This window comes from Atractosteus spatula, chromosome 7, assembly GCF_055471065.1.
Source record: "Atractosteus spatula isolate fAtrSpa1 chromosome 7, fAtrSpa1.hap1, whole genome shotgun sequence".
Lineage (NCBI taxonomy): Eukaryota > Metazoa > Chordata > Actinopteri > Semionotiformes > Lepisosteidae > Atractosteus > Atractosteus spatula.
Window position 1 is genome coordinate 34,282,135 of NC_142712.1, and position 14,885 is coordinate 34,297,019.

The 14,885-nt window shown below is 42.0% G+C and overlaps 1 protein-coding gene across 1 annotated transcript in view; it reads right to left on the reverse strand.

Annotated features, from left to right (window-relative positions):
* Window positions 1–14,885, reverse strand: part of wnt2bb (wingless-type MMTV integration site family, member 2Bb) — a 30,078-nt gene that overhangs the window by 11,588 nt on the left and 3,605 nt on the right. The window contains exon 2 of the mRNA XM_088922189.1: window positions 3,047–3,267. Coding sequence (XP_088778315.1) covers window positions 3,047–3,267 — 221 coding nt within the window. The remainder of the gene's footprint in view (window positions 1–3,046; window positions 3,268–14,885) is intronic.

A 14,885-nucleotide genomic window follows, 5' to 3' on the forward strand; every position in this document is an offset into this window, starting at 1 on the left:
CCTGTATGGTTTCCACAAATCTACAAATCTACAAGACACATTCACAAATCCTGCTGGATATGTGAGATAAACCTTTTCAGGAATCCTTTATTTTCCTGTGTGTTTTCAAGAGGAGTTCTGAGGGACAATTCGCAGGAATCTGTAAGAATTAGGTCCCTAAAATGATGCTGGTTTTTCCTCTTTTTCAGGAATTCTGTGGGAACATTCTGTATAGATCTTGAGATTGAGGCCCGTTTTCCTTTGTCTTTGGCTAGCAGCCCTAAATTAAGAGTAGAGAGTGTACACTCAGACCTCAAGCCTCACAATGAGGAGCTGCTGTGCTTGTCCATGTGCAGGGGACTGCGTTCCCAGTAAGAGTGTTTGTTTGTGTAAGTGAAGAGACCTCAGGTTATTAGCCGAGACTTGGACTTTGTGTGTTCATTCCCTTTCATAAACAGAATCACTATGTGGCTTAAAAGTCAAGGAGTTAGAGTCCGGCTCTGAGCCAGAAACTTCTTTCCAAATATTTACATCTTCAATTTCTGTTTATGTATTGCCCCAACTGAGGTATCTTTCTCCCTGCTACTCGCATTCGGGCACCATGAGAACACTGACTGCGCAAATGGGCGACAGACTTGCTTGGGTGGTGGTAAAGGATGCAATCATTTCACAGGATGACTGTAGTCCAATACTAGTAGGTGCAGATTTTGTACTTTCCATCTTGTGTTATTTTAGTATTGTCACATCTGATATATCTAAGCTGAAAGCGGCTTATTGTTTCCACAATTTCCCCTATGCAAATCAGAAGATTTTAGTGAAAGTGAAGGCAGCTTTAAAACTAAAAATAAAGAAATGATCATCTGGATGGTATCATTTAAACAGATAATTCTTGATGCATCGAAATACGTGAGATATGTTAGCTCTGGATGGCTTTCGGCTATCACTCTGTACTTGTACATTGTGCAAAATTAAGCACAAACAGTGGTGTGCAGAAGTGATTTAGGAATGATGTTCACCCAGGGGTGAAACCAAAGTGGTCACTCTATGTCTGTACTATACATTAAAATGTATTGCGGAAAAAGAAAAAAACATATTGATTGGACTCCCTTCTTTATGGTTCTGTTAACATCATAAATTCATCATAGTTAACATCAATTAACAGTTAACATCATATTATTGTTCTTGGGGTACAGAAGGCATCTGTACAAAATAACTTTACAATTGCAAAGCATTTGCTAGAACTCAAGTATATGATTAATTGTTTGTATTTATTTACAGGCGAGCACTGCTTACATTAACTGTACATACAGTACGGTGGCCCTGGTGGGAGGTAAACCCTGCCTTGTACCCTTTGCTTACTGGGACCCCGAATTGGAAGAAGAAAAAAATTTGGATGGACAGATGTATGATTGTGGCTTTATGTCCCACCTCACAGCAATGAACCCTGTACCCAAAGGGGGAGAATGAGAAGGAGCAGATATGTCCCTCCATATTCTCATAACAACAAACTGGTTATCTTTTGACATACTACAAGTTCTGCACAGACATTCGGGGGGTACAGCAGCTATTAGACAAGAAGTGTGCTCCTCATTGACACCACTACTAGCCTGCAGGTGTCCAGGAAGGAAGAATCGCTACAATTTAAAAAACAATACTGGATAGTCTAACTTTGAGGCCAATCTACCTCAGGTGTTTCCGCATTCTCAAACACCCTTTGCACATGAACAGAACTAAAAGGATTATGACAGAAACTATGATAATTCACATATCATTTCAATAAAGGGATCCTGAACAAGAGGAAAACTTGAAAGGAAATGATTCCTGACTTTGGCCACATTATTAACAGTATTGGAAACGAGCGCGAAAGCATTCATAGAATACATGCTTCTAGATCATTCTTCACCAACTCAATGTTCAAGGCACAATTTGGTCAACAAGAAAATGGATCCTCTCCAGAAGAAAAGGTAAACACTATACAAAAGGAAAGAGGAATGACCACATAACATGACACACATATGGCTCAGAAATTTCAAACCACTTAATTGTTTGCTCTTGCATAAACTGTTTAGGCATCAGGCATAAAATCTAGGATGATAGCAGTACTTGTAACGCTCTGAGTGTTTATTGACCACGGACTCTGCCCTGCTGCTGTCCATTTGCTGCTGTAAACATTAGAAAGCGTCTGCATGCTGCTGACGGCATGACAGTGAGTGTAGGGAGGAAGGAGTACACTATGCAAAAAAACCAAAATTCACTTATTTAAACTCTAAAAGGTTCTCTATTGGGGACTGCTGAAAACTCCTAGGAGAGAATGACTCACATACATCAGCTCTTCAGATACGTCCACCTGCCCAGCCATTCCTCACCTGATGCACTGTAAGAGCTGTGCAGTGCCAGTCGGGAGAGAGTCAGAGGCACATCTCTCATTCACACCCCTACAAGGCTGCAGATACCAGGAAATACTCTTGAGTTGCTGTTTACTCTACAGCAGAAATCCCAGCCTGATGCCTAATTTCCTAAATGTGGAATAGTGTTAAGCTGTAATGAACTTAGAGGGTCATAGTTGGATGACATGGTGGTTAGCATTTCTGCCTTGTAGTGCTGGGGCCCTGGGTTCAATTCCTGCTGTGCTATCTTTATGGAGATTGTATGTTCTCCTGCATCTCATGTATGTTTCCACCCATAGTCCAAAATCATACTGGCAGGTTAATTGACTTATGTGTGTCTGTCTACCCTGTGATAGACTGAAGTCCTGTGCAGGGTGTACCCTGCCTTGAGCTCATTGCTTGCTGGGATAAGCTCTGGCTCTTCCAATTCAATGGAATTGAAAGAAATAGAAAATGGATGGATGAGCAGAAACATGGAGAGGCAACTTAAGGTTGCAATGTCTTCTCTCTCCTTTCCCCCAAACTTTAGTCTCCAAGCCTCACATACTCTTTGCCTCCCATATGTACAATGGTGCAATGAACATTCCAGTTGAGAAACTGGGTAATGCCATACTGATTCAAGATAGCAATAGTGAAAGTAACTGCACTTATATATATGAGAAATTCACACACACACTTACTGCGCAGCATGACCCTCCCAAAGACAGTGTGATCACGGTCCAGGGTGCTGCAGTTCCAGCGGTGATGACGAAACTGGTGCTGGCACTCCCTGATCCACTCCTTGGCTCCTTCCCCGATGGACTGCATGATGTCTGGGTGCTTCTGACACAGCTGTCTCTGTTTATTGACCAGCCCTGGGATGTTATCACAGATGACTCTCGCTCCCAGGGCCCCGATGTACCTAACGAGATGGCCAGAAACAGCACGTTAGTGGAATCCCACTGAGTTTCAGTTACGGCGATCAACGCAACAACAAAAGCAGTGTAGTGCTAAGATTCCCATTTCATTTGATTAAAACTGCATGCTAGGCAGATACTTGTATGCAAACCAGTCATGGCACTAATTTTTCATGGTGCTTTTACTGAAAATATCACTCAGAAAAACTTCCTATTGGCCCAAGATGTGTCTCTGAGTCAACTTGTCAAGTCAACTCACCAGCAACTATATCACCCTGCAAATCACTACTGAGCCTGGTCAGTACCTGAATGGGAGATCTCCTGGGAAAGCTAAGGTTGCTGTTAGCAGAGATTTTGGCAGGACCAGTAGGGGGTGCTCACGCTGTGGTCTGTGTGGGGTCCTAATGCCCCAGTATGGTGATGGGGACACTATACTGTAAAAAGGCACCGTCCTTTGGATGAGATGTAAGAGCAAGGTTCTGACTCTCTGTGGTTATTAAAAATCCCAGGCTGTTTCTCAAAGAGAGTAGGGGTGTTACCGGCATCTTGCCCAAATTTCTCATTGGCCTTTACCAATCATGGCCTCCTAATAATCCCCATCTATGATTTTGTTTCATCAATATGTTCTCCTCCCCACTGATAGCTGGTGTGTGGTGAGCGTAAGCTGTTGCATCATCCAGGTGGGGCTGCACATTGGTGGTGGAGGGGAGTCCCCATTACCTGTAAAGGGCTTTGAGTGGAGTGTCCAGAAAATCGCTATAAAAGTGTAACTTATGTAAGTGAAATTATTATTATGTAAGTGTAATTATTATTATTTTCATTGTGAAACTGGACATGTTTTGCCAAATCACCATTTTTTGTAATTTTAACATTTGCCTTAGCTGCTCATGCTTGATGACATCTGTTTAATTTCCCCACAAAATGGAATCTGTGAAGGCACCTGCTGCATGACCCATTTAATCCTGTCCCATCTAATACCATCAGCCTCTGTCCCCCAGGAGCACTAAGGATGGATGCTTCAGTCTTCCTGTCCATCACGCCTCTTGCCTTAAGACAGCCAATTACATCTTAAATCAGATTGTGTGGCAGTGTTACCAGGTCGACTGAGAAGCTGTGTAGGGCTATATTGGATGATTATAAACTGCATTTCATAAGCAACTGACTAGAGTACTTTATTTAACAGCACTTGTGATCTCAGGATGGAAATTTTATGATTGAGTGAGACTGATTTTTTTTAAACTAAATTATATTTAGGTTTTGTGTTCAATTAGGATAATTCCCCAACATAGCACTCGAGGTAAATATCTTTCTTCTTTCACTGGGTGAAGCAATTGTTTTTCTTTTTTTCTACAGAGTCGTGATTAAACTTCAGAAACGCTTGGGGCCGTTCCTCAATTTTAAGTGCTAATCACCTCACTCAATGCCCTTCATTCCTCCCAGGAATCACTTCTGGACTGATCCCATAATTGTTGTGTGTAGCTCTAAAGCTTACATTGAACTTGTCAGTTCCACACCTGGGGTTGGAGACCTTAATGTCCAGCCTCACCATGCCCTGAGATGAATTGTTTAAAAGATGCAGTAATGGGCGTACTGGGAGAGAACGGTGACCTCTCACCTCCCCTGAAGCTGCACAAAATGCTGGACAAACATTTTTCTTTTTGGAATGGGAGCCCCACTAGACATATTGGCTGCTACATGTCAATACAGTGTGCTGTTTTTTTGAGCAAATCTGGCCTTTTGGGGTCCTAAGAAAAACACAGGTGTGTTGAGACAGATCATTGTGGATATCAGAGTACAATAAGCATGGTTACAAAATAAGTCATTTTAGATTTTCTGATAAAATGTCTGCCCCTGAAGCAGTAATATAAGTTAATGAGGCAGCATTACCTGCATTCTTGTTTTTGAGGGGGGTTATCAAGCCCATATAAACAGTCCAACCATTTGATTTTGCTCCACTACTCAAGGGTTTGTATTCAACATGATATTTTTGCCAATAGTCCCCTTCGCCAATTTGACCCTCATTAAAGTCTGCCATTTTAAAAACTACAGTGCTGAAGAACACAGTGGACTCATGGCAAAGGCATGTTGAGGTGTGTAGGGTTACAGTACGGCCTGATACAATCCTTAGGAAATCACAGCAGAGCAAAGTAAATACATGGTATAAACATGGTAAACCCATGGGAGAAATGTAAAAGCAGCAAATTATCCACTTTGAATATTTGTGAATGGTACTGTATATTCCTGCCTTACCAGAAGCTCAGATTTTAGATTACCATGGGATCTCTGCAATTTCAGATTTTTTTCCACTTCAGATACATCCATCCATCCATTTTCTAACCCAATACAGGGTGGGGGGAGAGGTGTAATGGGCGCAAGGTGGGACACACCCTGTAAGGGATGCCTGTCCATTGCAGAATACACAGAGATACACACTCACTCACACCAGATTCAATTTTCCCAGAAGCCAATTAACCTACCAGTATATCTTTGGACTGTGGGAGGAAACCGGAGCACCCAGCAGAAGCCCATGCAAACATGGGTAGAACATACAAACTCCACCCAGATAGCACCCTAAGTCCAGACTTGAACCCACTTGAGCACAGGGCGTTCAGATATAGATACAACCTCTTCGAAATCTACGTTGTAAAAATGCCTCCTCTTCCCACGAGGAACGGCTCATTACTGGAGTACAGAGGTGCCGAAGAGTGAGTGTATTTGGGTGTTGGGCAAACAAACTCAGTTACATCTTCTGCCCAACCTCTGTATTCAGACTGTATGGTTTCATGGTACATATTTCTCTCTAAATGTCCCTCATTGGCCAGAATAAGCTTCCATTGCTCGTCATCACACAATTTGCATCCTTTAGGAAAACTTGCAAAGGTAAAATAAACACAGATCTCAGCAAGGTTGTCTCACGCACATGGGTATCAGTCTCAGTTGACCTTTATTTCCATCACAGCAGCTTCAAATCACTTTTGAGGGTAAGTTGGGGTGGAATGACAGTTGTTATGACAGATGCCAGGCTATTTACTAGGTGCCAATATTTGGCATATTATCCTTACGATAGGAGGCACACCTGAGAAGGGAAGTGAAAGATTGTGTGATACATGTCATACACAATGTTTATTGTGTATATATGTATATACAGTAGGACAACTAAAGTAGCATGATGGTGTTAAACTGATACGTATTTCATTACTACATTGGACTACAGAATGGAAAGCATAAATATCTGCATATCCATGGGGTTACTAAACTGAAATGCTCAGTAAAACACAGGATTACAATGACGCTGCTTCAGGAAAAAGAAATTAAGGTCTACCTGTGACCTTAAGTTCGTTCCCCTGATCTGTGTCCAGCAGATTATCTGATTGACCAACTTGCAACTATAGACAACTGAGGCAGACGCTGCACAGGAAGAGTGGGAAAACATCCCACAGCTATCTGTCCAGAGGCTGATGGGGTCTGTGCGTTAGCACTGCCAGGATTGTGTCAGTGCTCAGGGAGGTCATACCCAATACTAACTTTCAAGAGACAGCGAGATAAGATCCTGGGATCCATTATCTACTAACAAGTAAAAAGACTAGAAAGGTCGAATATCCTCCTTTGGTTTGTACCATTGTTATGTGCTTAATTAGGTAATAATTTCATTTTGGCAGTGTGTCGTGTTTCATGTGTTCTGATCAAGTCTTTTGAATCTCTGACCTGTATTTTTTTACATCTAATGTAATATTGTTTGACATTCATGTAAAAATATTTGGATATATTCATTATATATGAGTGCTACTTTTTTAATATAAGTATATATATATAGAAATAGAAATAGAGTTGGAAATGCTCTTATTTTTTATATCTCCCCTTATGCTAAGATGCAGCTGTTATTTTAGAAACTCCATCACCATTGGTGTCAGTTATTATTACATTTTGTCTTAATTAAGACATTAAGCATAAATTTACACACACATACAGAAATTGAATTAATGTAATGTAATAATAACAAATTCAGTTTTGTCCTCATTTTCATCCTGCTTGTCATATGAGGGTACATACACAAAGGGAGAGAGATATTGGTAACAGCTGAAAGCTGGCTCTGTTCAGGGTGAGTACGTATATATCATTTACAGTATATCTTTGAAATAACTTAAGCCCAGACCTTGTTAAAAGGATCCAGAGATGGTTTCTCAAAAACAAAACAATATAAAAAGCATTCCATTTTACACAGATTAATATGGATATAGAACTCTAGCTTGCCAGTTACATAGTTATGCAGCCCTTCAGTCGTTATCACACACTGAAGTCTGCATGGTGATAGTGCGGACAGAGTGTCTCAACATGCCCCTGTTGTATATAGACATTGAAACCACAGTGTTTTTAAGCCTGAAGGGACACTTAATCCTCAATGATTCATTGGGCGACCTGACCACAAAATCCATCCTATTCAAAAACACTCTATTAAACAAAAACGCCAAAACGAGGAGTATATATGTGCGCTGCATTTTAAGTGAATGTCCTGTAATTCATTTTGATATAAATATTTTTTCAGGTTTTAAGTCTTGGGCAATTTGGTTTCGTGAGAAGTAACATGATCTGTATGTCTTTTAACGGAGCTGTGCAGCACAGTTATGCTCACTAAGTACGTGTTGTTTGAAAGACTTGACACGTCTCCCTTCACAGTTTACAAACATTCCTCTTATCTGGCAAACATTCAGTAAATTAGCTCTCCCAGATCTTCTTTCTGTTTTGCAGGTTTGAGATGTCCAGGAACAATGCTGAGTTTATACTGTAACTGTTGTGGACTTTAATGCAGGAGTCTAGAATTCCCATCCTGGAAGGCCTCAGTTTAGCAGGTTGCTAAACCCTTAAGGCTCTGGGACTGTTCAGATCAATTAGAGCATAACTGGACAATTTTTTATTACTCGTCTTCCTGTTTGAGATGATCAGCTCTCAATCAGCTTGGAGGACTGCTAAACCCTTAGTACCATTTATTTCTAACTGCTTTATCCAATACAGGGCTGTAGGGGAGCCTGAGCCTATCTTGGCAAGCAACGGACACAGGACAGGGTAAGATAAGATAAATAAGATCACTTTATTAGCCATATATAATTTCTTGCATTAGGAATTCATCTTTTCACATACCCCAGCTTGCTCTCCATGAGACACAGACAGGGAGAGAAGCTTGGGGTCAGAGCACAGGGTCAGCCATTGTACAGCACCCCTGGAGCAGCTGGGATTACGGGCCTTGCTCAGGGGCCCAATGGAGTAGCATTCCTCTGCCAGCTGCTGGATTTGAACCAGTAACCTTCCAGCCACAGGCGCAGATCCTTAGCCACAGTGCCACCACCCCTCCCTAAGGTACACCTTGGGTGGGATGCCAGTCCATCAAAGGGCAGAATTTTCCCAGAACCCAATTAATCTACCAATATGTCTTTGGACTAACCAGAACACCTGGAGGACCCTTGCGAACATGCAGAGCACATACAAACTGCATGTGAAAGACACCCTAGGAATCAAACCCAGGACCCCGGTGCTGTGAGACAGCACTGCTAACCACTGTGCCACCCTCTTTGGTACTACTGCAGGACAAATGAAGACAGTGCACACATCATGCAAATGACAGATTACACAGCAAGTGACAATGACTGAGCCCAGGCAAAGAGGACAAAGAGAACAGAACCAGCTCTCACCGAAGAGACTGAAAGCTGATTCAGAGGTGCCGAGCCAGTACCAGGGCTTGCTCTTGCAAAAGAAGCCAAGGACATCCTCCGTTGGAACTCTGTGAACGATCCCCAGTTTGAGCTAATTTAACCCTTATCCACTGGTTGTGGTGCTTTAAAGGGACCAAAAATGATTTACTTCCCTACATTACTACTTTACACCTGCTCTCTCTCTCATCCTAGCGTTAATCCCACATCAGCAGGGTCTGCTTGTCGGCACGCCTGTCTCCATATGGTGGTTTGAACCAAATCTTTGAGCTGACGTTGCCATTAAATGCGACCGAGAAATACTCCAACCGGCGTGTCGAGGATTATTAGGAGGCATGGAAAATTTGGCCAGGACGCCGAGGTTACACCCCTACTCTTTTCGAGAAACACCCTGGGATTTTTAATGACCACAGAGAGTCAGGACTTCGGTCTTACATCTCATCCGAAAGACGGCGCTCGTTTTACAGTATAGTGCCCCCGTCACTATACTGGGGCATTAGGACCCACATGGACCGCAGGGTGAGCGCCCCCTGCTGGCCTCACTAACACCTCTTCCAGCAGCAACCTTAGTTTTCCCAGGAGGTCTACTTTACACCCGCTGACAAAGCTATACATCCAATGTGAACAGTGTGAGTGTGTACATTTTCATATATTCTTACTAGATAAACATTTGTAAACTATGCCTATCCTCATTGCCTCATGCAAAAATGTATTGTAAAAATATCACTCTGCCAATACCACACTACGAGAAGATGATTCACCAGCATTTAAAGACTATGAAAACTAGCGCTTTCATGCTCATACTTAATTATCATACCCCTTGTGTCACAGCCTGCTTCTCTGACGAGCCAAATAGTTTGTACAATAATTCCAATGGACTTGATGAAATACGTTTTTGAAAAAGTGGCAGTGTGTTTTATTAGTCTCTGCAGGACAATGAAGAAAGTCAATTGCTATTATTTCACACACACAGTTGCTTTTCAGAGGTCTAAGGCAGGTAGTTCCTAAGAGCTCTGCCTCCACAAGTGCGGAATGATAAAAACACAATCAGACACCTTTCTCCCAGAGCAGCCCACCTTTAAACCCCACACTACCTCAGTATAACCCCTGTGTACACGGCTGTAGCACTCAGGGCAGTTTGACAATACAGACCCACACTGCAGGATCATTGGCTCCACAAAGAATAATTCACATGGCACAATTAGTGCAAAGTTCAATATTCAAAGGATGAACTAGAAACAATTACACCTGTTCCCTTTTCTTGTCTCTCAACCACCATGGTTGGTGGAGTCTCTGGGCATTCATTGTTCCTACAGGTGAGACCTTGTGTTATTAGTACTATTATTGTACCAACATTGTTCTTTATTCCGGTTCTTATGTGACAGAGCCCCTTTCGCACTCAGACATGATCAGTGTTCATATCCTAACCAGCTTTTAAGCTTCTTGATTAGATCATGCATCCTGTGCTGTTCTGAAGGCTGCTTTCTGTGTGATGTCTCTCACAAAAACAGCTAAAAACAAACATACAGGTACAGCTTCTCTAATAGTAAGAACTTTAAACCGGGGATTTTACATCCTTGATGAAATATTTGAGGATTAGTATATAATACCTGAGACAGAATCCCATCATCCCTGGTCAAGGTTATCCCTAGATTTCAATCTTACTGAAAACGGGTGGAATGTACAGTTCCATCTCACACGTCATTACCCTCAAAGCAACTTCAACTGAAGGTGACCCTTCTTGAAGAACAGGAAGGAAAGGGCTGCAAATGTTTCAGAACCTTCTGTATTCTGTTCACTGAGCTCTTTACACTTGCAGGAGCCCAACACGTTATTTGGCATTGGCCCAATGCATTTTACTGTACATACTGTATAAATGAAAGATCACAGCAATAAGGTTTGCAAAAATGTTAGTGGCTGTAAGTGATTTTCTGACTCATTCTTCCAATTCAGAGTTACAGGGAAACTGGAGCCTCTCCAGCAAGCAACAGGTGCAAGGCCTGTGTGCAAGTGGCCCTTGGATGGGACACCAGTCCATCGCAGGACACATACAGTACACAGGGCGAGGGTACACTTGCAAACACACCAGGGCCAATGTTCCCCTAAGCCAATTATGTCTCTGGATTGTGGGAGGAAACCAGAGCACTTGGAGGAAACTCATGAGAACTTGGGTAGAACATACAAACTCCACACAGATAGCACCCCAGGCCAGAACCCTCTACCGGAACTAAACACAGGACCCCAATGTCCTGAAAATGCTAACCATTGCACCACTGTGCTGGCTAGCTATAAGTGATGTTAAATTTAATCTTGTCCACTCATGTGCCATACTGCCATGCCCCCAGAAACCGAATTTACTGTTCAGTTTACTGATCCGCAGGTTACCTTAATCTTTGTACAGCTGCACATACCCTCTGCACAGCACATGAACTTTGGCACAATCCATAACCAATAGAGAGAGGCCTGTTCCAGCACAGACGGTAACATAGTTTATATTTGTCGGAACTCACTTATTAAAGGCTTTTCCTGTCTGGATGCCAGAATGAGATTCATTTTTGGCTACAAACTACTTTGCATATGATCTGTTGTGTTTAATCCCATTTGCACGCAAACCCTCGTCACAAAACCACAGCACAATTTCCAGCACATCAGCACGTCTGGTGACAGACTCGAAACTACACTAAAAGACACCCGAAAGTGTGCTGTCCAGCAACGGCCAGAGTAAGTGAAAAGCTCTGGGATCAGATCTGTTTCTTCAGACATGTCAGTCTTTTCAGTCTTTCAAACTGCTCAAGGTCTCCATCTTCCTGTAATGTAGAGTCACAGGACAAAGACAAGGGTCTATAAACACTGTTTTAAGCCCAGAGCACCAGCAACTGTATCAGCCTGCAACTTATAACTGGCAACCCACTGAAGCTAGGCAGATATGAGCCTGGCCAGTACCTGGATGGGAGACCTCCTGGGAAAGTTAAGGTTGCTGCTGAAAGAAGTGGACCAGTAGGGAGAGCTCATCCTGGGTTGTCATACCCACTATAGTGATAGGGACACTATACTGTAAAAAGGTGCTGCATCATCCAGGTGGGTGCTACACATTGGTGATGGTGGAGGGGGGGGTTCCCATTGCTTGTTTTGAGTGGAGTGTCCAGAAAACACAAATAAATGTAAGGACTACTATTTATTTATTATTTATAGGTTGTGAAGCTGAGGTTGAATACTACTTTATGCTGGATGCATTCACTGTTTTGCCAAAGTGGCCCAGTGAAACACATCTACCAAAGCTGATATGAAGGAAAAAAAGACAAAGCAGCATTATACAGTAAGCAAAGCCTTTTGCTGTAGTTGCAGCACTGATATGCATCCCCACATACTTTGGTCCCATTCACTGTTCGGAATGATTTTTTTTAATGCTCTTTAGAAAGCAGCTAATAATCTAAGAAGGTGCAACATTCTGATAAATCTAGGGAGCTGATAATATGGTTCTACACTTTAATGGGTAAATGAATTCTGATCAAGTGAGTGCCAGGAGACATCAAACAAGATCAAGGAGCAGGGAGTGGAGGTAGGATTTGACACCTCTTGAGTAAAGGCTTGCTTCCAGGATCAGTCTCAAAAATGTCACCATCACAGCCGGCGGCACAGATGCACTCAAGTGTCTCCTCTGCCTGCCCCAATGTACAGTACTTGACTGATTACCGCAAAGACCCCTGGTGTCTCAGACTGTCTCAACAAACATCACTCTGTGCAGCCACCCTCATCTGTGCTTTGTCTTGCAGTGCGAGACTTATTCATCAGCGGCGAATGAGGTTTTTAAACATGGCAAGCTTCCAAAACGTCATGATTTAAGACACAGGTGAAATCGTGCTGTTCCTGCGAAACGTCTGTGGCCTAGCAAATTGTCTGGGATTGAATTACACACATTAACTAATAGCAGTTAATACAGCACATTATCTGGAAAGGGGGTTATTTACATCTCTTAAGACCTCATTAATGTGATGAAGGGGTCAATTAATTAAGTATTTGAGCTTTTTTTCTTTAAGCGAATAACAAAATCTAGTAACATGACCTGATTTGGGGGCAATAATGATACCACCTCATAACCTTATCTCATCTGATTTCAGAAGCCAAGCAAGGAAGGAGTTGGATCTGTGCTAGGATGGAGAACATCCCAGAAAATCCGGTTACTGGTGGAAATGTAGTTTCTTTCCTTTGGACTACAATTGGCAAACAAATGCCCTAGTATAGTGACTGGGGAAACTGGACTCTAGGCAGTGCTGTCTTTCAATGAGATATTAAATTAAGGTTCATTTGGTCATTAACTACACCAAGACTGGTCAGAAAAGTAGGGGTAGTAAACTGATTGCCTTGGCTAAATTCCACCCTGACTTTATACAACCCGGCCTTCTTAAAGTTCTCCCTTAATTCAGCTGGTGGAGAAATGTGTCTTTAATCTGCTGTATTAAAGCAGTTAGAGCATAATGCTGGGTGGATGAAGTGGACCCTCTCCTACGGCATATGTGAAAAACTCTGGTATCCTTTGAGATGAAGATATGTATTATTATTTATTTTAAAAATCCATGGTAAACACCTGTGCACACCTTCCAGATTGTAGTTTATACATATTGACTTTGTGTGGACCTTTAGGAATGCCTTTTCCCCTTTCGTTGTTTACCTGCACATTGGATGAGCTAACTGCCTTTTTTTTACAGCAGACCATTAGTGTTGAATGTGGTGTCCCAAAACACTGCCCACCAAACATTTTACTCATGGCCTGACAGCTTTAGCGGAGTATGACCACTGCCCTCCTGGTGACAAGATTTTTTTTTCTGACGAACAGCCAGTCTCTTGACAACTTTGGAAGACCACACAAAAACAAACAGTGTAGTTAGGCATCCTTTCCCAAACACAGGTTACATTATAATCCAAAGGGAACTAAATGCGTGACAGGAAAAATGACAAGACTGAGGGGAAGGTCTGTAGGCATTTACCATGGTAAAAGAACTTCCATAGGACTTTTAAATATAAAAATAACAGTGGGAGGTTGCTGCTTATTGATCATGTCCAAACAACCAAGACATCATAAAGTCTATAGTGGTATCAGTCTTTACATCATAACCCTTAACACATAAGACAGAATTCTAACTTTTTGTAAATCTTCCTGGGAACATTTCCTAAGCAAACCTGTACCGCCTTTAAATTGTATTGTAACCGTGAAAACTGAGACAAGGAAGTGGGGGCTGTCACTCACATATGGTATCAGTACTTCCAATTTATACAAAAAACATACGGGGCTTCAAAACAGTTTATTCTTTACAGATCCCCTCTAGTTTAATTATGTTTCACTTACAATTTCCAATTTCCATTTGGATTGGCATCTCTGCTTTGTTCAATAACTGGTAAATGCAAGGTTGCTCTTGCTCTGCTCTATGATATATTTCTTTCTGCCTGTTGGCAACCAGCTGTGCCAGGTAAAAGGGTCGCCAGCGGGGCCTTCTTAAATTTACGGCTTTATTATTTTAGGATTAGCCAGCCAGTTGTCTTATGCGGCATGTTTTGAAAGGAAACACAGCCAGAAAGCCAAAATTCTGATTTCTACGCAAACACAGAACATGGCTCATGACTTCTTGAAAAGCTTTTTCTTTTAATGGGAAATTTAAATCATTCTGTTTCTTTGAGAGGCTTATGAATTATGCTATAAGATGCTACTCAAACCATATCCTTATTTTAAATATGGCCCTGGTATTTCTGTATTATATGTGAAGGACTAGACATTATTTCTAAGCTGAAAAGTGTAAAGAGAAGAAAAAAACAGTGTTCTGGCTGTTTAGCATCCTTAAGGTGTTACCTGTCTTCTTTCATTCTGTTTCTCCAAACAGAAATAACCACTGCGTGTTGCTTTTTAGCCAGACACAGAGCCGCACTTG